The sequence below is a fragment of the Nuphar pumila genome, chromosome 17, assembly GCF_984573655.1.
Source record: "Nuphar pumila chromosome 17, dmNupPumi1.hap1.1, whole genome shotgun sequence".
Classification (NCBI taxonomy): Eukaryota; Viridiplantae; Streptophyta; class Magnoliopsida; order Nymphaeales; family Nymphaeaceae; genus Nuphar; species Nuphar pumila.
Genome location: NC_143265.1, coordinates 76,339,207 through 76,359,509, shown reverse-complemented (window position 1 = coordinate 76,359,509; position 20,303 = coordinate 76,339,207). Strand labels below are relative to the sequence as shown.

Below are 20,303 nucleotides of genomic sequence, written 5' to 3'. Positions count from 1 at the left end.
TGGAGTTGGCATGTTGGCTTCACCTGCATACCGAAATAGGACTTTCATGTGTAAACCACCCATTTTCATGTGTAAAATTAGGGGTGTCAACGGGTTGGGTTTACCCAAACCAAACCCTATAGGGTCCGGGTATGGTGATAAATAAGAAGACCCAATTAAGACCCAGGTCTAGACACGAAGATCCGATTAATACATGGACCAGAGTATAGTTTGTGAAATTTTATACCAGGCCCGGACCCGACCCGAGTTCCAATTAACACCCACAAATTTTCAATGTAAAAATGATAAAAAAATATGGTTTTACTGGGTATGGTCTGGGTCTGGTTCATGTAGTTCTTATCGGGTCCAGATATGGTTTTTCTTATAGTGGACCTGAGGTTTGGACCCAATACTATACCCAAAAATCAAGTCTAAGTCTGGTTCCACCTGGGTTCGAACTAAACCCGACCCGTTGACACTGCTATACAAAATGGATTAAACAAATGAAGCCTTAGGGGCAATTGAGAGATGGTTGGTTGGAAAAAGCATTTCAGATTGGTTAGGGCATATGGTTGACACACCACTGGGTTTGGACATCCCGACCTTGGGCTCGTTTGCTGTTGTTGTCAACGCCCGTGCTATGCAATTCTCCCTTTCTCTTACTCTCTCTCTTCTTTGTTAACTTCATTCAAACACTTTCCAATGTGGCTTCTTGGGCACCGCGGGAATCTGGTGCCGAGGAATACTTTTCCTTATTCCATGGTTCTTTAATGTCCCTTCTCTTGACAGGTGATTACTGATTAATGAATTTGGCTACTTTTTTTGGTGTTTGTTTGGGCACCTTTGCTGGGAATCTCTGGCTATCAAATTCTTTAAATATTAATGTAAAGAAATACTAGACCCGCTTGCCCATAAGGGGCGACTTGCGAAGATCACAAGTTCAAAACCCATGAGTTACATCCCTTGCCGCAAAGTCGAAACTAGGTGTACTCCCAGGTAGGGGTGGCAATCGTGTCGGGTTGGCGGGTCGACCCGACGGGATGGCGGGTCAGCATACCTCAACCTGAACCCGACCCGTTTATTAAACAGGTCGGTTGTGGCAAACACGAACCCGACCTGTTTAATAAACGGGTAACCCGACATGACCCGCCAACCCATTTAATAAATGGGTTGGGTCGGGTAAACGGGTTCTCAGGTTCGCAGGTCAGGTTGGCAGGTTGGTTTGACGGGTTGACGGGTCGGGTTGGCGGGTCGACGGGTTGGCGGGTCGGGTTGGCGGGTTGACCCACCCGCCTAACCCGTTTATTAAACGGGTCAGCCGGGTTGGCATACCCCCAACCCGAACCCGACCTGTTTAATAAACGGGTTACGCGGGTCGACCCGTTTATTAAACGGGTTGGCTTAAGCCCAACCCGAACCCGCCTAAGAGGCGGGTTGGTGGGTCGTGTCAGGTTTTGCCACCCCTACTCTCAGGTGGGTAGGGGGGGGGGGTACCTCAGGGGTTTAACCAACTGGAGGCCAGCCAATGTGCGGTAGGTGATGGGTTTTTTTCCCTTGGATTATCCAAGAAAAAACAAGAAATACTAGACCCGCTCACAAAGGGCTCTGTCTTTCTAGCTAGGACTGATTGTAGTTTGTCACATGACATGGGACGACTGTGATTGGAAACCTACAGGTGTGTCGTTTGCCAAAAGGTAGAAGCTGGGTGAACTCGCTAAAGGGGGAACTTCAATGGCTTTACCAATTGGAGGCTTGTCCGTGTGTTGTTAGCCTTAAAAAACAAAAAAACAAAAAAAATACTAGACCCAACAAGTACCTCTTTGTATACATATATAGCTGCAGATGAAATCTATGATCACTCGGCACATGAGAAAAGGATTGTCAGAGTTGGATTAACCAGTCATTGGCTGTTCCACAACACATGGATTGCTATTGATCTATTTTTTATGTTAAAAAAGTTACAATGCTGTTACTGGTAGACAATTCTCTATACCTGCCTTTGCATAATTGCAAGCCAATATGCTATCCTAGAGTTTTTCTTTTTCTGTTTTTAATTATTGGATGACATCTGATGGGGACTATAATAATTGGTTTGGCATACGTTAAGGGTGAGCTGTAACAGTACTATTTCCGGGCATTCTTTCTACCTGTTCATTTGTTTGCTGTAGATTTTTTACTAGTGCTGCAAAGGTTTTTGTTTTTTAAATTGTTCAGACCTTTCAAACGAATTTGAGGAATATTTTGTTCATGTTTAAATTTTGAAGTTATAATGAAAGGACTTACCATAACTACTCCAAGCTCCCTCGTTTGCCAAGGAAATATTGCCTCGACCACAGAAGGTTTTACAGGTGCAAATTTCTGTAGAACTGGTGTTTGACAATAGTTGATCTACTTTTTTTTCAGCTAAAAGTGAGACAGTGATCTTGCAGGTATGCTCATGCAATAGGTGATTGGGAATCATTACTAGAAGTCCGAACCCACACTTTGATCCAAATTTAGCATAAATTAGTTTCACCAAGTTGCTAAGCTGCAGAAATTTTGATTTTTAAGCGTGCAAGGCTTTTTTGCCTCTAATTTTTTTTTGTTATGAGGGAAACCACTGAGTTTTTTTGGATGTGTTGAAAATTTACCAGCCTACCAGGGGTGCATTTACTATGTCTTGTTCTGGTTGTCCCTTAAACTAAAAAAACCATTACATTTTTTTTTTGAAAAACAAGCTGAGGTTAGGCAGACCTCTACCAGAACAACAGCCTCCCCATGTGGCAGAGGGATTGGATTCTGGGCCTTCAGCTTGACACAGGACCCCGCTTACTACATGGGATACCATCTCGGTGATAAAACACCAAACGTGTGCATCTTTCTCCAGTGCCTTAAAACCAAATGTGTGATTCAATGATCGACAAGGTTTTGCTTCATTATTCTCCTCGGGTCCTATTTATTACGAGTAGTTAATGCTCGGTATAGGAAGCAATCAAGCCAATCCTCAAGAGCAAATACCATCATACCCAGAAAATATTTTTTTGTTCCCGATCTACTGTCATCCCTACACAACACAATCATAAGATGACACTTCTTTTTCTATCTTCTACAGAGGAATGGTATCTGAATAAAAATGAAATATTTGGATTGTACTGTACGAAAAATACAGGCATACGCTATAGGCACGAATATACGCAAGACGTGCCCTTTTTTCCATATGCATGTGAATGCCTGTACCAGTACAGTACCATACTGCCTGCCACCCTCTTTCTACCCAAATAATTCAATTTTGAATCTAATGTATTTATAAGGCGAAGGAATGCAAAGGGGGTTATTAAAAAAATTCTTAACGGAAATGCTTAGAGTTGAGGGCCTAGCACATTGATGGACAAAGGAAAAGAAAACCGAGAGACAGTAGCAATTTCCTTGCCTTGCTTTTTCCATGCAATTTGTGTGAACCCCAGAAAAGGAAAGGGGGAGGGACAGTGAAAAAAAAAGTAAAAAAAAAACAAAGGTGGGTGTTCCTATTTTCCACAGAACAGGCCACTATCTTCATCTCTTTTACTGATGTGGGATGCTGAGATGCTGAGAGCTGTTTCGAGTGAGAAAATCTCACACTCAGGGCATCAGAAAGGCGTTATATCGTGCGTCAGACTGGGATTTGATCGCCTCTATCACTGGCAACAGTGCACTGCCACCTCTGGCATGGTGGTGTTGACTAGAGGGAGGAGGTGGGTAGGGTTTTGCACGTATACCAACAGCAATGTGGGGATCAAACTGGGCCGAGTCATTTAGGACTAGCCAACGAACCAGGAAACACTGACCAAGATGTGATCTCTGCCGTGCTAAAAAGCAACTGCGGTAAAAAGAAGCAGGCTTCTCCTTCATTCATTCATTCATTCAGCAGTCAAAGAAAAAGGCGATCTCCCCTCTGGGGGTCTCTCTAGGAATTTATTTCGGCTGCCCCGTTTTTACCCCCCACTTGCGGTCGTTTTCTACTCTGTTGCGTCTCTGTTACCTAGAGAGAGAGAGAGAGAGAGAGTCAAGGATTTGTTCTGTTCCATGATGTGGATTCTCCTTATTTCTCCCCACCGTCTTGTTATTATCCTGACCACTGTGCACTGCTATAGAGAGAGAGACTACATAATTGAACCTTTGCCCCTTCCCACCCTTTTCTGTTCTCTCCCTTTTTATTTTCTGCTTTGCAGATAGAGATACAAGAGAGAGGAAGGGGAATGAAATAACGGTCTCTCTCTCTCTTTCTCATATGGTGGAGATCAGATGGCTCCATGATGATGATGGTGGTGGTGATGATGAATCTGCCCAACTTGGTTTTCATTGCAGCTTCCATAGCAGCCGTCCATTTCTTAGTTTCTGCTTCTTGTGTTTCTTCTGCTAGGACTCGACCTTTTGTTGCTACAAACAACTCGGTAGCTCTGCTTTACTTGTCTAAAGTTGAACCATACTTCATGATCACCATATATACCTGTCCACCTATACTAGTGTGTTTTTTTCTTATATTCTGCAGGGTGACTGGATGGAAGATAAGAGTAGACTGGGCTCAACACCACCAAGCTGCTACAACAAATGCAATAAGTGTAATCCCTGTATGGCTATTCAAGTCCCCACACTTCCAACTCATGATCAACCAATGAGAGCAGCAAATAAGGTTCCTATCCAGTTACAGGGAGACCAGTATTCAAATTACAAGCCCCTTGGATGGAAATGCCGTTGTGGGAATCATCTCTTCAATCCATAAAAGCATTTTCATTGTTATGGTTATCATCTCAACAACCAAGGATCTGCATTTCTTATTTGGGAAGACCCCAACATTCTATTGTGGCTCAAGGATGAAGAAGGGGATGCATTCCTCCATCCAAGAAAAGCAGTACTTGGCATGTTTTGGTCAGCTTGGCACCAGCTCCTGTTCTAGGAGTCCTTGGTTGCTGCATCCTTTATAGATTGGGTAGTTTTTTCAATAGTACTGCCATGTTTCCTGTACACTTGAAATTTATACGGTATAGGTGTTGTAAATGCCTGCGAGACATTATTTTCAGTCTAATCCTGAATGAAAGTTTTTACTGTCTATCCAGTTAGTAGACATTGATTGTTGATGGAATTGGAAACTCTGTCTCTCTCTCTAAGACTATCTTTTCCATTTGAAGTTCTCGAGTGGAAAATGAGAACAGGGTGAAGGTCAATTGCAGAGCACTTGAAGAGCATTCATGGAAATAAGAAATTGGAAGTTTATGTACATCTTTGTGGTGCTCTATGCTCTCAATTGTCTGGAAATATGGAATCATTCTACACCTTAGCTATCCCATTTCTCTGGATAACTGGGTGCATCCTACTGTAGATTCTAGATGAATGACCAAGATGGGATCTTGTTAGTATGTTACGTATAGCATCATTGGTGACCAAGAATTATATGGTAGGCTTTCTTTGGAAAAAAAATAATAAAAAGGACCAAAAAAGAATTACATGGTAGGCTATACTTTTCTAGAGTAATTTGTTGATTAGTAGGTACTCTTGAGTGACCATGGAGGTTATGTTTGAAGAGGATACAAACAATATAAAGCAAGCAATCTAGCCGGGCCCTAGGTGTGTTGGCCGTGTTCATAATGATGATTATTGTGTTTGAGAATTTGAAGGTCATGATTCAATCACTCTTAAGTGTGGGTCAAGATTTTTAGAGTTCATTCAATAATCTTGAGGTTGTGATCTATCCATGCCTTGTCAATTTCTTGTCATGTCATGGCCCATGTTCAGTATTATTCAGAAAGGAGAAAACCCGACCCACACTTTACTGCTTGTAACTACAGCTGGACTGTCTTTTAGCACTGGCCTCTTGCAAAAGGGTACCCCATGGCCTTTGTTTTTATTGATTGGAACTTGAGGGTCTGAAAAGGACGATCGGTTTTACCTTATTGAGCACCTAATATAGAAAAGAATCAACAAGATGGGTTAGCCACAGTACCACATGGACACTCCCAAAAGGACAGGACACACCAGTTTTCCATGAGGAATAACATACAAGGGGACACGATACAATCATAAGAAGTCCCTGTGAGAGGTTAGTCATGATCCAAACTTGGATCAACTATCTCACCATCTCTTATTACCAGTTCTGGTACTGTGGTAGGGGTCCAGAGCTAAAGCATTGAAAACATTAATCTTCTAATTATAACCTTTCTTCTCCAGTGTTCAGGAAGAGATGCTACCTATACAACGTCTAAGGCATAAAGGTAGTTGGCAAGTGCAACCCTTCTTCATTATGTTTATGTTATGTTTGGATTTTGGGAACACCGTGATCAAGTTCATGACCTAGAACACTAGGGTTCATGAATTTGATCATAGCCGTTTGCAAAATAACTATGTTTTCCTGCCAAAAATAAAAAGAAAGGTTTCTTTCAAACTCTGTCCATAGTCTCTTTCAAGTCACTAGTGTTTTTTACCCATTAGTGATTTCATTGAACTTAAACCTGAATAATAATGACGAGCCGGCCTTTGCCAAAACACTCCAAAAGTTGAGCCTACAACTTGGTCCTTTCTTCTCATTATGCTAGTTTATAAGGCCCCAACTTGGTGTTTTCTTCTCATTATGCTATTTTTTTTGTGTGTTTTAGTCATAGTTACCATAAGCTTCTTGGTACATGTGGAAGCTCGCTTCCCCGGTCACTTCAAAAGTGAGAAACTCTTCGCTTCCCTAAAAGAAAAGGAAGCTTTGGGAAATTCGATTCCTTTTAGTAGAAGCTTGCTTCCTTCTGGTTTCTCAAATTGATTCTCGTTTGCTTACTTAATGTTTCCCTCTCATTTCTTGTTGCTTCTCACTTGTTTCTTTCTTACTTCTAACATTTTTCATATTAAAAATAATAAATTTTTTTATAAAGGCTGTATATTGGTTTTATATCACTTTATAGTTAAGTTTGTCATTTCTTATTTGCTTCCACTCGTTCTTCATATACCGTTTTTTATGTGCTTTCTTTTTATTTTTCATGCACTTGTATAATCGCTTCACAACAGTATCCCGTTTCCCACTTCATACTAATCCCTTCCTTCTTTGTAGAACTATTGCAATTTGATATGGATTGAGGTTGGACATGCCACCAATGGATTAAGATGGTATCCGATCTCCAAATTGAGAATCCAACTCTGATTGGTTGGATTTGATAAAGGAAGTTGAATCCAATTAATTGAATTCGGTTTAGGATTTTACAATCAAATTTGAGGGATATCCAATTCCAATATATATTTGAATCCTGAGTACATGCAGTTAGTTGGATCCAGTAGTACCCTATTTTCATCCAAATCGGAGTAGATATGGTATGGGCTATATCAACACAAATTCAAGTCATTTACATCCCTAAGGAGGACAAACCAATTGTTCTATAAAAATGATTATACTGTACAGTTAATTTGACATGTTTGTCTTACAAACCCTATAATTTTCAAGATTCTCTTCATATCCAAAATCACAAATATTGAGATTTAATAAGACTTTTTTACCTTTCACATATGTGAATTTCCTCTTAGAACTTTCTTTTAAATAGGTGACTTTTGTATAGAATAAACTTTGTTCTCATATTTGTATCACTTCAATCTGACGTCAAAATTTTGTGTTTTTATAGTCTTTTAAAAACTAAGACACAACCCTATTACTTTCATATTTTGAGTAAGAACTGAAAACCCTTCTAGGGTTCTCATTTCAAATTTTCGAAACTATAATAAAAACATGATTTGCAGACTATAACAACCAAATAATTGATAGTTTTAGATGAGTTTCAACCCAAAAACAGAAACATTTTAAAAAAATACAAAAAAAAATAAAAAAAAACTAAGACAAAAATATCTTTCTAACGACACCCAAATTGCTAAAAACCGATGAAGAGGTGCTGAAATACAACTTCGATAATGTTCTTAAAACTTACACTACAAGAAAAATGTGGATTAGCGATGGACGCTATCCATCGCTAATCCGTCACTAAATATTTTTAGCGACGGATAACATCCGTCACATATTCTTAGTCGCTAATTAGCGACATAACTTATCTCTCGCTAATTCACGACAAATTAGCGACGGACATAATCCGTCGCGAGTTCGTCGGTAAATAAGCATGAATTTGGTTTTGCGACAAATACATATTCATCGCTATTTTAACAATGAATTAGCGATGAATTATATTTCATCGCAAAACCAAATATTAGCGACGGATAATATTCATCGCTAATTCGTCGCAAAATTTAAAAAAAAAATTAAAAAAAATTGTTTGAAATATAAATATTTTAAAAGTATGTACAAAATGAGAATGTCAAAAGTATGTACAAAATATACTATGCCACTAACCATGGATATCATGTGCAACAACTATGCATGTGTAGGACCAGAGGCACCAATAACAGTGTTGACCATTTCTCTCATAATTTTTTTTGAAATTAATCATCTATGGTCAGCATTTTCTTCCTCTGAAAGCAACATTTCATTGAATTTGAGAAAAACGTTCTTGAAGAGGTTTTAATTTGAAAATATAAGAAACAACTACAGAAATTTCATGCAATAGTATCCAAAATGGTTGGAACAAAAAAAAAACAACAAAATGAGAGAGAACAAAAACAAAACAAAAAATTTCTACATCTACAGAAACACCCAACCACAGTGAATAAAGAAATGTAGGAGAAAAATGCATCACCTATGAGGCCTGAGAAAATCATTCGCTTAAGCCAATGAAAGCTTGAACAAATTGAGCCTCGCAGCCAGAGCATCCTGAAACAGAACAGATCCTCCCATTGCTCTGCCTCAAAACAAACAAACAAAAAAATTTAAAAAAAAAAACAACCAAAACACCTCAATCCCACAATCCTTCACCAAACGCACCTCTTCATCCACTCAATAACCGCTTCTTCGTTGCCGCAAAAATCCGCCAACTCGTTGATCCCCTCGTCAACGCACACCATGCTATCGACGTCAAAGCACACAGCGTCAACACCCCACCAAATCTCCAGCACCTCTGCAAGAAAGGCAACAAAACAAGCTCTCTTGATCAGTAAAGAAAGAAAGAAAACAGAAAAAAATGAAGCAATAAATTAAGGAAACGAGGAAGGAAGAAGAGGGAAAACCTTTAGAAGGTAGCGTGTTATCAAAGAGCTTGGGAGGAGGGGTCCGATCTGGCTATACGGAAGCCATTTTATATAAAAAATTATCAAAGAGAGGGAGGAAAAATTTTGCGCTCTAGATGGGCCGGTTTAAATAAAAAAGTAGCGACGAAAAATTTTTGTCACTAATTAGCATCGAATTTTGAGATGAAAAACTTATGTCTCTCATCTGTTGCGAAATTGTGACAGATTTTGAGACAAAATTTTTCCGTCGCTAATTAACAACGGATTTTGTGACAAAATTTTTCTAACGTTAATTTTGCAACTAATTTCAATTTTAGCAACGACTAATTTTCTTTAGCTAATCCGTCATAAATTTGCGACAGAAAAATTCTGTCATAAATTTCTGTCGCTAACTAACATTTTTCTTGTAGTGTTAAGGAAGTCCACATAAAATATATGTGAACTTAAGAAAATTCACATAAAATATGTACACTTCTTCAAGTCTGCATAAAATATATGAAGACTTGAGAAAGTCCACGTATATTTTATGCAGACTTCCTCAAGTTTTATAAACATTGTTTGGGTTGTATCTTAACGTTCATTCGTCATTTTTTATCAAATCAGGTGTTGTTGAAAATATATTTTTGTCTAGTTTCATTATTCTTTTATGTAATGTTTTGAAATCCTTATTCAGTTGTTTCAGTATGCAGATTATGTTTCTATTTCAGTTTTGGAACTCAGAAACGAGAACCCTAAAAAAGTTTTCAGTTCTAACTCAAAACATAAAAGGTATTTTTTTTATAGGCGTTAAATTGTTGTTTATTGCCAATGTCCAATGTTAATAGAAAATGACAGGCTGCTTGCCCCAAGGGGGGTTGGCATGGTGGGTGGGGGCTCTGGCTGCTAGACATGCAGTCAAGGTTCAATACCCACGGGCATCGTCCCTTTGCGCAAGCCAACGTGTAGCATAAGCCCTGGGGCCAGAGGTCGTTGCCTTAAGTTTTACACTGTCGGCATGACGACCGTAGGTACGATAGGCTAAACTAGTGTGACTAGGTCTTCATTCCAAGTGCGGTTTCTTCGGGTTATAAATTAAAAAAAAATGACAGGTTGCCTTTATATTGGCTTATGACAATGCACCAAACCCACCTGAAATTCTCAGCTCGATTCAAACCATTTATAGCCCACAAGCAAGGGGAGGTTAGGTCTGGGAAACAAGACAAGCTGCTCGTGGTTTCGCTCATGGAGTGCTTACTTCTTGACTCTGTGGAGTGGCCATGCTTAGGCTTGTGCATGGGGTGACACCCATGAGATTTGAACCTAGACGGCCCGTCTACCCCATCCCACCAGGCAGACAAGTGCTTTCCCTGTTAATTAGTAACAAATATAATTTACATATATTCAAGTACCATTTGGCCTGCAAGCATTAAGTTTCAAATCCTATTGCTTGCAGCTTTTCAAATAAATCTTGTATTTTATATATGAGACAGTTGAGCTTCAGTCAGCAAGTTTAGAATGGAATTTCTAATATTTGTAATTTCAGAAAATATTAATTTTAAATTAACGGGCCAGTTTAAGCTCAGCTCATTTAACTCGAGCTCACCATGAGCTTAAGTTCAGCTCGGCTTGCCACAATAGTGAGCTGAGTTTGAACAACTTTTGTTCAGATCTTTAGGCTTGTTTACCAGCTTGAGAGGGCTACAACCGTGAAAAGTGGACCCTAGCTTGACTTGGGTTCGGACCTGCCATTTCAATGCACCCGTAGGCCAAACTTTTTCGTCCATCTAGTCGAGCATGGTGCTAGATCTGTTAATGGGCTAGGTATCCGACCCATCATGCTATACCGGACCTTGACATAACACGTTTGCCAAATTTTGGGTCAGGGTTCGGTTTTGTTGGGTCAAAAAAATGAAATCTCAAACCCTGAATCTGTATAATTTCAAAAGCTTAGTTTTACTAAATACACATATAAAACACTTGGGTCAAGTGAGATATTAGGCAAAAAAGTCAGGTCAGATTAGATATCCAGCCAAAATCATAGCCCAAACCCAGCTCACATATTACTCGGGTCGGATTAAAGTCCACACGCCCGAATAGTATTCAAGTCAGCATTTTATATGCAAATACCCGAAAAATCAGGTTAGGGTTGGGTTGAGCACCTGATGCCATTTTTATCGGTAATTTCTCATTTTTCAAAAACTCGTGAGAAATAAAAAAAATCATAAATCTTGCATCTTTTTCGGCAAAATCTCAACAATAAAAAATATAAAAAATATTTTTTATAAGAAAATATTAATAAAAAATATTTAAAAATAAAAATACATGAGTTTTTTGCAATAAATAATCATTTAAAACGTAAATATCGCTTTTAAATCATGGTATTTATGTTTTTTTTCATAAATCTCACAATATTTTAAAAATCTTGCAAGAAATTGCTGTTTTAAACTTTCACGCAATTTCTCGCTATATTATCGTGAGATTTTCATAAATCTCGCGATATTTGTCACTATGCCTGATACAAACCCAACCCAATGACAAACCATTCACGGTAGTAGAGGTGGGCATCCGGGCCAAAGGTTTGCTTCGGGCCTGCCGGCTGGGCTTATTATATAATATATAATATAATGTATATTATTTATATAATGTATTATATATATATATATTTGAAAAATGCGTAGGTGCATAATCACTTTATAACAAGACCAGAACGAACTCACACTGCTGCGTCAAACAATACTTTAGCACGACAAAAAGTCATCGCTAAAAGTATGGGACCTTTAGCTGCGACTTTTTGTTGCGTTAAAAGTGTTTATGCGAAAATAATGACACTAAGCATCAGCGCAAGTTTGTTTTGGTCACGTTCTAAAGTGATCATGCACCAATGCACTACTCATATATAAAATATATATAATAATGGGCTGGACTTGACCGGCCTGTGTCCCAGCCCGTATCGGCCTGTTTTGGGATGGGCTGGGCCAGAGGCCCGGTTCGGGCAGAGCCAAGGCCAATTATACTGGCCCGGGCCCAGTGCTCACCTCTACGTGGGAGTACCCAACAAGGTCCGAGCGCGGGTTGAAACAGAAACCGGTATTTATTATCCAACCCTAACCAAGAGACGGTGTCCGAGTCGGTTGTCCGGTTCTTAGAATCAAGACAAAGAAAAAGAAAAAAAGCACAAAAATATTCAAAATAAATATTGGGCGGCTGAAGTTGGCGCGACGGGATAAGTCATCCGAGAGAGAGAGAGAGAAATGATGACGATGACTTCATCGTCTCCCCTCTCGCCGCTTCTCCTCCCCGTCGGATCCCGTTCGACCCATCCTCAAACCCTCAAAATTCCCGCTCTTTCCCCTAAACCCCTGATTCCTTCTCCCTCTGGATCGTCTCTGCGTCTCCGATCGGCCATCGTCGTTCGTGATCGCAGCAGATCGACTCGGAAATCGCTCACCGTGATCGCCTCTTCTTCTTCTTCGTCTTCTTCTTCTTCTTCTTCTTTGCAAGCTCTCATATTCGACTGCGATGGCGTGATCCTCGAGTCGGAGCATCTCCACAGGCAGGCATACAACGACGCCTTCGCCCACTTCAACGTCCGCTGCCCGTCCTCGCCCTCCCAGCCTATCTACTGGGACTCCGACTTCTATGACGATCTCCAGAATCGAATCGGCGGCGGAAAGCCGAAGATGCGATGGTGCTTTCTTCCTAGGACTCTTCGCGTTTTGATCAGTTCTTGTTTTCTGTAGCTTTTCTGATGATCGGTTCCAATGCGTGATTTTAGGTATTTCGGGGAGAATGGATGGCCGTCTTCGACGGTCTCTGAGGAGACTCCGGCCGCGGATGCAGATAGAGCTCGGTTGATCGATACGCTTCAGGTGAATTTCCCATTCAGTTTTGGTTCTCTTGAGTTTTGGGATGCGATTTTTGGGAATTGAGTAGGCAATCGCCCTTGAGGTGATGAAAATGTGCTTGAATTTTGTTGCTGTTGGTCGTTTTTTGGACGTTTGTGACGCTTTATTCAAAAGAATGTTTCGGTAATTTCTTGAGATTGGAGTGCTGCAATTTATTTGCTTTTAGGTAACAGAAGTTGGTTCGTTGCTGTCAGACCTGCATGATTCCTCTGAGTAGACTGTATTGATGTTGCACATATCATGATATAATGACTGTTTAAGAAAGACAAACCTGGAATGGATATCTTTGAAATCTGTTCCATCTCCCATGTAGCAGTGATTCTTGAATACTTCTGTTATTATTCTTCACAGAAAATTGGGCATTATAAACTGAATGTGGTGGATATGATTCTATTTCGTATCTTCTAAACTTTAGTTGGCTATTGCCGGTGTCGTCTCCAGGGTAAAACAAATCCTAGAGGACACATTGTCTTGCTTCTTGACTTACACTTTTACAGGTGAATTTACATCAGAAACACTTTCCAATTCATCCAGAAATGAGTAATTTAGTGGCATGAAGCAAAAAACTATGAAATCTTATTGAAATACTAGTTGCCTAAATTTCTATTTTTCTCACAAGCCATTGAACTTAATGGGACACATTATTATTATTATTATTATTATAAATTTCTATTTTCTCCATGAATCACTGAATTTTCACTTCTTTTCATTAACATTCCGAATTGCTATGTTTTCCACATGTTTCTATCTTCATCAGTCACAACTTTTTTTTTCTAATATAGGCAATTACTCTACAAGGCAATTTTTTTTGTGAATTTCAAAAGAGTTTTCTTGGGAAGATGTTGGCAATGTTGGAGAAAGGAAAATTATATAAAAAAATACACAATGGAATGCTGTTAAATTTTTTTTATAGAATTTGTTGGAGAAACTTGATATTTCTTAATATCATAATGGAATCAATTTAATATTGTTTTGAAACTTTCATGATAATATCATCAATACCTTCAAAAATCACAGCTATTCAACACTACAATCTTCACATACTCTCGAACTGCAATTCCAGTATCATATGCACTGAATGTCCTTATCATTAAATTAGTCATATTTTGAGTTAATTATGGATTATTCAATAGTTCATGTTGGAACACAAAGAAGGGAATGGTCCTGTTGGTTAAGGAATGTCCAAGAGTTTTTTGGGAATGTACAGAAGGAAATAAGGAACACATAAAAGATCCAGTTTCCACCATGGCAGAAGCTTGCACAAGTGTAAGTTATGTCACAGGGATTCATCCAGCAGGGTGCCGCACCCGCGCCGACGCGACTCGGGTGCGGGTGCGGGTGCGTCTCCCAGTGTTGTCAACGCACCCAGGGTCATAAATGTCTAAATCTGGACTTGAAAAAAAAATACTGTTAAAAATTAGTGTTACTGCTGTTTAACTGTTAAAAAGTAGTCTTACTGCTGTTAATTGTTAAAAATTATATATATATAATTATAATTATATACATATACATATTTACCCTCCTGCATCCCGGCACCCAAGTTTTTTTTAAAGTGCCTCATCGCTGCACCTGCACTCGCACCCGCACCTATGTGACATATAGTGTAAGCCATGTTTCCTTTGTGCCACATTATACATCTGATTTCTGTAACGTAGATGCCATATGACAGTATTCCTCTTAATAAATCTGTTATATCTGCTACCCTCGAGTGTACCATATACTTTAGCTGAAACAGCCCATTCCATTACATTTTCATGAGTTTTTATGGATCAAGCACTATGCACACAATCTAGATGGTTTGTTTTGTTAAAAACATGCTTTATGTCATCTGGTCATGCTGGCTCCAAATTCACTGGTCCACAACGTGCCAAAATCTTATGATAGACAAATTTATGTTTTTGTGTTAAAAAACTGAGTCCAAAGTGTGTTCCCTAATAAATGGATCTATGGAGTTAAATTCATCAAATAAAGCTCTCACCTGTTAGATTTAGTTAGATAGTATGGCACTCTAGAGTGTAGCCTATATATATATATATAGGGTACAAATTAAACTAATGAGAGAATAATCTTTCTTTTCTTATTTCTTTGTTTTTTAAAGTTCAAACCTTTCAGATGTAATCTACATGGTTTATTTAGTAGAAAATGAGTTTTGAATCAAGGGATTATGACATGTAAGCAAGTTTTTCAAGGCTGTTAAAAAATCAGTAGCTCACACAATGTACCAAAAGCTTAATGGCTAAAAAAAATACCGTTTGTCTATTTCTACAACTTTGGTTGTTTAAGAGAAAGAAAGCTTTCCTTATACATTTACAAGATAATCATGTTACTGTAAGTTGTGTATTTACAGTATACTTTTCTTAGTTGTAATCAGTTATCTTTAAATTGCATATGATGAAGTGTTCATTCTTTTTGTAGGACTGGAAAACTGAGAGGTACAAGGAGATCATTAAATCTGGAACTGTGAGAAGCATACCATTTTAATTTTTCCATTACCTCCCACCAATTTACTAGCTAAAAGATATCAACTCATCAAGGATACTGACCTTATGGCATGTGCATTGATGTCTGGGCATTTGTCTGTGGGAAGGTGAAGCCAAGACCTGGTGTTCTAAGGTTGATGGATGATGCTAAAGCTGCTGTAAGATATCTTATTGCAGAAACTGTGTTTGGGAGACTACTCTTTTGAAACTTTACATTTATCACTTAGTGAGTTTGTTATTTTACATTCCTGAAGATTCTAGTTCATGTGTCATACAATGTTGCTTGGTTCTCTCTCTCTCTCTATAACCATGACATTTATTTGTATTTCATATATAGTTTTGCAGTTTTGCTTCAATAGGATGCATAAATTTTGGCATATTGTGGGCATCATGAGTTTGGCAGACATTGTTTTTTTGTCTTGTAGGGGATTATGCTTGCAGTATGCTCTGCTGCTACAAAAAGCTCGGTGATACTCTGTCTTGAAAATCTTTTGGGAATTGTAAGTTCACAGTACTTGTGCGAGTCAAACTTTGGCAGTGAAGCATTTATTTTCTGCTTTAAATTTGAATGAGGGTTATAAACATCTGGGCATGTGCAGGAACGATTCCAGCAGCTCGACTGCTTCCTTGCAGGTATAATAGGAAACTATGTTTTTTCTAAAGGAATGTGTTGTTGCTTGCTGGGTGTGTTGAATGTGTGAGCACTTAACCGTAGCCTTTAGACGATTGAACAAGATGAACTCATTTTTTCTGGTCTATCAAATTTTAGAAATGACATGATGGCTCCTTGCTTTAATAATCCCCATAAGGAAATCTTAAACTACAAAAGAATTCATTAAAAGCTTACCTGCATTTCCAAAGTGGAAATGAAAATGATCCTAACCAGTCTTTGTAAAATTTTTAATTGCTTTAATTTTGCTTAGGGGTGAAAAGATATGGTAAACTTGTTAACGTCCTTCAATTGCATGGATGTGTGTGTATACACTTTTATGTATGTATTATGTATGTCCAAGTGTATGTTTCTACACTAACTTACATTAACTTAGTTTTTACACCAAGATTAATGAAGTGTTTTTTTCCAATTCGAATGGTTAACACACACCTCTTGTACTACTGGTCTGATGCTCAGGTTGTAAATAGGTATTTTTTTCAGCTGAATAGGTTTTATTAAAGTGCACCCCTGAGATTGTGTGAGAAGCAGAAAACTCTGAAAATTCTCTGATAGAATGCAAGCGAGGCTTCCATAGTCTGTGCCAAAATCCCTTGGAACAGTAGGTCCAGTGATTTCTACCATTTATGACCTATTTTTCAGGGGTTTCTGAGCAAGGCAGTGTACTGGGTAATGATCAATGATTTTTTTTTTCTTGTAAAAATCTCAAGAAAACCCTTCCAAATCTTAAACGTGAAGAGCGAATAACATTTTACATTTGTGCATATTGCAAAATCTCTTGTTGTCATCATGATATTGTCATAATTTTGTTTGGAGAATATTAGAGTATATGATGCTTCAAAACATTGGAGATATTTGTGGCAACTGGCAAAGCTTAGGATATAAATAGGTCTTATCAACATAATTAGAGTTATCACCTGCATGGGGTAGTAACACAAATTTCTCTCCATTCTGGCCCATGATTTCTGCTACTTCGGCACTCTTTTCCTTGGAAATCTTTGACAAAATGGATTCCCTTTTGGCCTTGTGCACAGCCCAAATAGTCATCCACGTTGATCTTCAGATTGACTGCCTTAGGGCATCTTATGGGAACAAAAATTGCATTGATTTTTTTTGGTAAAAGCCAATAATAGTTTAAAATAAGTAATTTTTTGAATGAACTTGTTGAAATCTCAAAATGTCAAAATGGGTGGAAATGATAAACATGAGATTTTCAAGTAAGAATTGAAAGTTAAATTGATGATTTTTAAGGAGTACCAGAGTATGTCGTAGCCATCTTTTCTCCCATAGTTGCTTTCCTTCAACTTTTTCCTCTGTCCATGCTCTCATGTTTCTCTCATTCTCTCTCTTTCCCCCACCTTTCTCTACTCATATTTCATGTTTTTCCCTCTTCACTATGCACTAAACATCAAGATTTTAGTATTGTTAGAATCATTCTTATCGACTTCAAGAATTTTAGAAATATGACCATGAACTTATAAGTTGGACATCTGAGCTCACTCTTAACTAACCCTGTGGTAGGTGATGATGTTAAGGAAAAGAAACCGGATCCATCAATATATAGGACTGCTGTGAAGGTAGTATTTTTCTTTTACCTTTGCATGTCTAAATATTTCTCATGTCTGTTGATGAATTCAGAATATTTCCTTCTCTGTGACTCAGAAATTAGGAGTGCTACCTGAAAATTGCTTGGTTGTGGAGGATAGCGTAATTGGCTTACAGGTGGGATTTATAATAACTGCCTAGTATAGCTCAGTGAAACTGACAATTGAGCTGAGTTATTTCCTTTCCCTCTTTCTTTTCCCCTTTCAGGCAGCAACAGGAGCAGGAATGCCTTGTATAGTAACATATACCTCTTCAACAGCTAAACAAGTAAGTCTCTGAGCTGATAGTATTTTCAACATGACTTTGATGTGAAAGTGTGCCATGTGCAAACTTGGCTTTGGCAGGTTAAAACTTTGGCTGCATTGTTTCATTATTGCAGGATTTTACAGATGCAATAACCATCTATCCAGACCTAAGTAATGTTAGGTACATATGTTTCTCATCCAAATCCTTAACTGAAAAAATATTTATAAACATATTTTTTATCCTTATCAACATTTCTACCATATCAACAGGCTGGGTGATCTCCAGTTGCTGCTTCAGAATGCTTTGGTTGCCAGGCAGATCTAACCGTTGCTTCAAATTTGGTATCTCAAACCAGACTAATTCAGGCTAAAGAGATTCAGCTGCATTTATGATGAATTTCCCATTTAATATGAAGTAGCTTAATCATTTCCTCCATAATTTTGATTTATTCATATCGACAGATGTAAATATATGGCCATTTTCCTTTTGAAATTCATCACATTTAATGAAAATATATAATGATTTGGAAAGAATGCCATCATCATCATCATCATCATCGAGCCTTAACCCAACTACATGGGGTTTGGCTTTGTGAGTCCCATTTCTCCATTCTGATTTGGAAGGAATGAGTATAATGCGAAAATAAAATAGCAGACAGGTAATGATCATGAATGTAAATGATGCAGCCTATGGAAACAAAGAGGAGCTGCGACCAAACTAGTCAGAAATCTAAGTGAAATATGGACCTCTTGCACTGTTTAATTAAAAGTAGTAGTGAAATGCAACATATCTTTAATGTCACTTTGTCATTTGTAGCATGAAGAACACAAAAATCTGTTGGAAGCAATGAAGTCATAAAAGGGATCTTGGTGGGTTTATGGCTTAGTGGTTTGGGGCGTTCGTCTCTCTTTTGAACAACTTAAGATATCCACAGAACAATGGTTGACACTTCTTTTTTTGCAAGGTTAAAGAAAGTTTTATTAAAGATCTTAGGCCCTGTTCAGTTGACAAAATATACCCTTCCCTACTAAACCAGATTGGAAATCAAGTTCTTCGGAGTTTGCCTCTCCAACAGTTTGGCCAACTCCTGCAATGGATATCTTTATTCTATTTCCACTTTCCACCTGAATCTGTTCATTTGTAGTCGGATGGCCTTTGGCAGTTGTAGACCATTTCTTTCTTCTGAGAAAATCTTCATCTTGAATTTATGTAACACAGACTCTTCTAACAGAGAACCCACCCTCACCCTTGCGGGTGCGACACTTGGACACAGCTTCCTTTGTATCCGGTGAAGTCAACCACACTAAGGTTCATTTTTTATCCAAAAGTAGATTCATTTAACTCTAACCAACTCCACTTTTATCTATATTATATATATAAATACATAAATACACACATACATGTGTGTGTATATATAGTAATGCGTTCGTTTTGCCCTGTTAGGCCTCTTCAAAAATCATAGTTTTTGGTATTTTTTCTCACATTTAACACCATAGATGTGATTTATGGTTTTTGTTTAGTGGGAACCGGCTTTTGGATCACCGGAATCTGACCTATATACAGGTTTTTCTGGTGATCCAAAATCAATGGCCATGAAGGCATCAATTTTTTCCGGCTCATAAAAATACATTTTTCATCGAAAAAACATGATCCAAGAGTTGATTCCTACTAAATTGATCATGTTAAACACATCTAACGGTTCAAATTTATCATAAAACACTTCAAACTAAGGGATCTAACAAGGCAGAACGAGAAAAGAGGGCCTAATATATATATATATATATATCCGCACCTTTGCACCAGTGTGGTGTTATTTTTATTGAGGAATAACAATTATGAATTGTTAATTTGATTTATTGCTTGAATTTAAGCATGATGAATTGATGATATGATAATTATTTTTATTTCATTGGTGTTAACTTAAAACTGTTAATATATATCTTTTATTTGCAGATTCTACTAACATTCTGCCTATTAATTCTTATGAAAAGTTGGTCTTCTACCCTCACACTTGAATTGCCTTACCAAGGACGAACTTGCCCATAGACTTGACTTGTCCAGTCTAAGCAAAATATTAAGGGCTTATAAAGAAAAATTGCCACTTTGAGAATGTTCCAACTTAGGAGTGAACTCTCTTATCCAATATGTTATGAATCTTATGATCAGGTTCCCAAAAAGATAACAAAATGACGAAGGGAAAAAACTTCAAACAAACACTGGAGAAATTGAAAGTTGAGCCCTGACCAGATTTACTTTCATGAATCTCTCAAGTGTCCTTTTAGATTTGAAAAAAAAAAACTCTACTTAAATTAGTGGAGTACCTCTTTCTTAATTATGTAGAATTCC

General features: G+C 38.1%; 2 protein-coding genes across 2 annotated transcripts; both read left to right on the top strand.

The window, feature by feature from the left end:
• The first annotated feature begins 4,256 nt into the window (after positions 1 to 4,256).
• On the top strand, positions 4,257 to 4,717 carry LOC149812288 (EPIDERMAL PATTERNING FACTOR-like protein 1). Its single transcript, XM_089993020.1, has 2 exons — positions 4,257 to 4,388; positions 4,487 to 4,717. Exons 1-2 carry the CDS (start codon positions 4,257 to 4,259, stop codon positions 4,715 to 4,717), a joined length of 363 nt encoding a protein of 120 aa, XP_089849146.1.
• Positions 4,718 to 12,260: 7,543 nt separating this feature from the next.
• On the top strand, positions 12,261 to 18,487 carry LOC149812287 (Haloacid dehalogenase-like hydrolase (HAD) superfamily protein). The gene is made up of 11 exons (XM_089993666.1): positions 12,261 to 12,739; positions 12,827 to 12,920; positions 15,372 to 15,416; positions 15,544 to 15,594; positions 15,862 to 15,936; positions 16,036 to 16,069; positions 17,628 to 17,683; positions 17,769 to 17,828; positions 17,919 to 17,978; positions 18,091 to 18,137; positions 18,227 to 18,487. The coding sequence occupies exons 1-11, from the start codon at positions 12,303 to 12,305 to the stop codon at positions 18,279 to 18,281; spliced, it is 1,014 nt and encodes a 337-aa protein (XP_089849792.1). The 5' UTR covers positions 12,261 to 12,302; the 3' UTR covers positions 18,282 to 18,487.
• Positions 18,488 to 20,303: the final 1,816 nt, after the last annotated feature.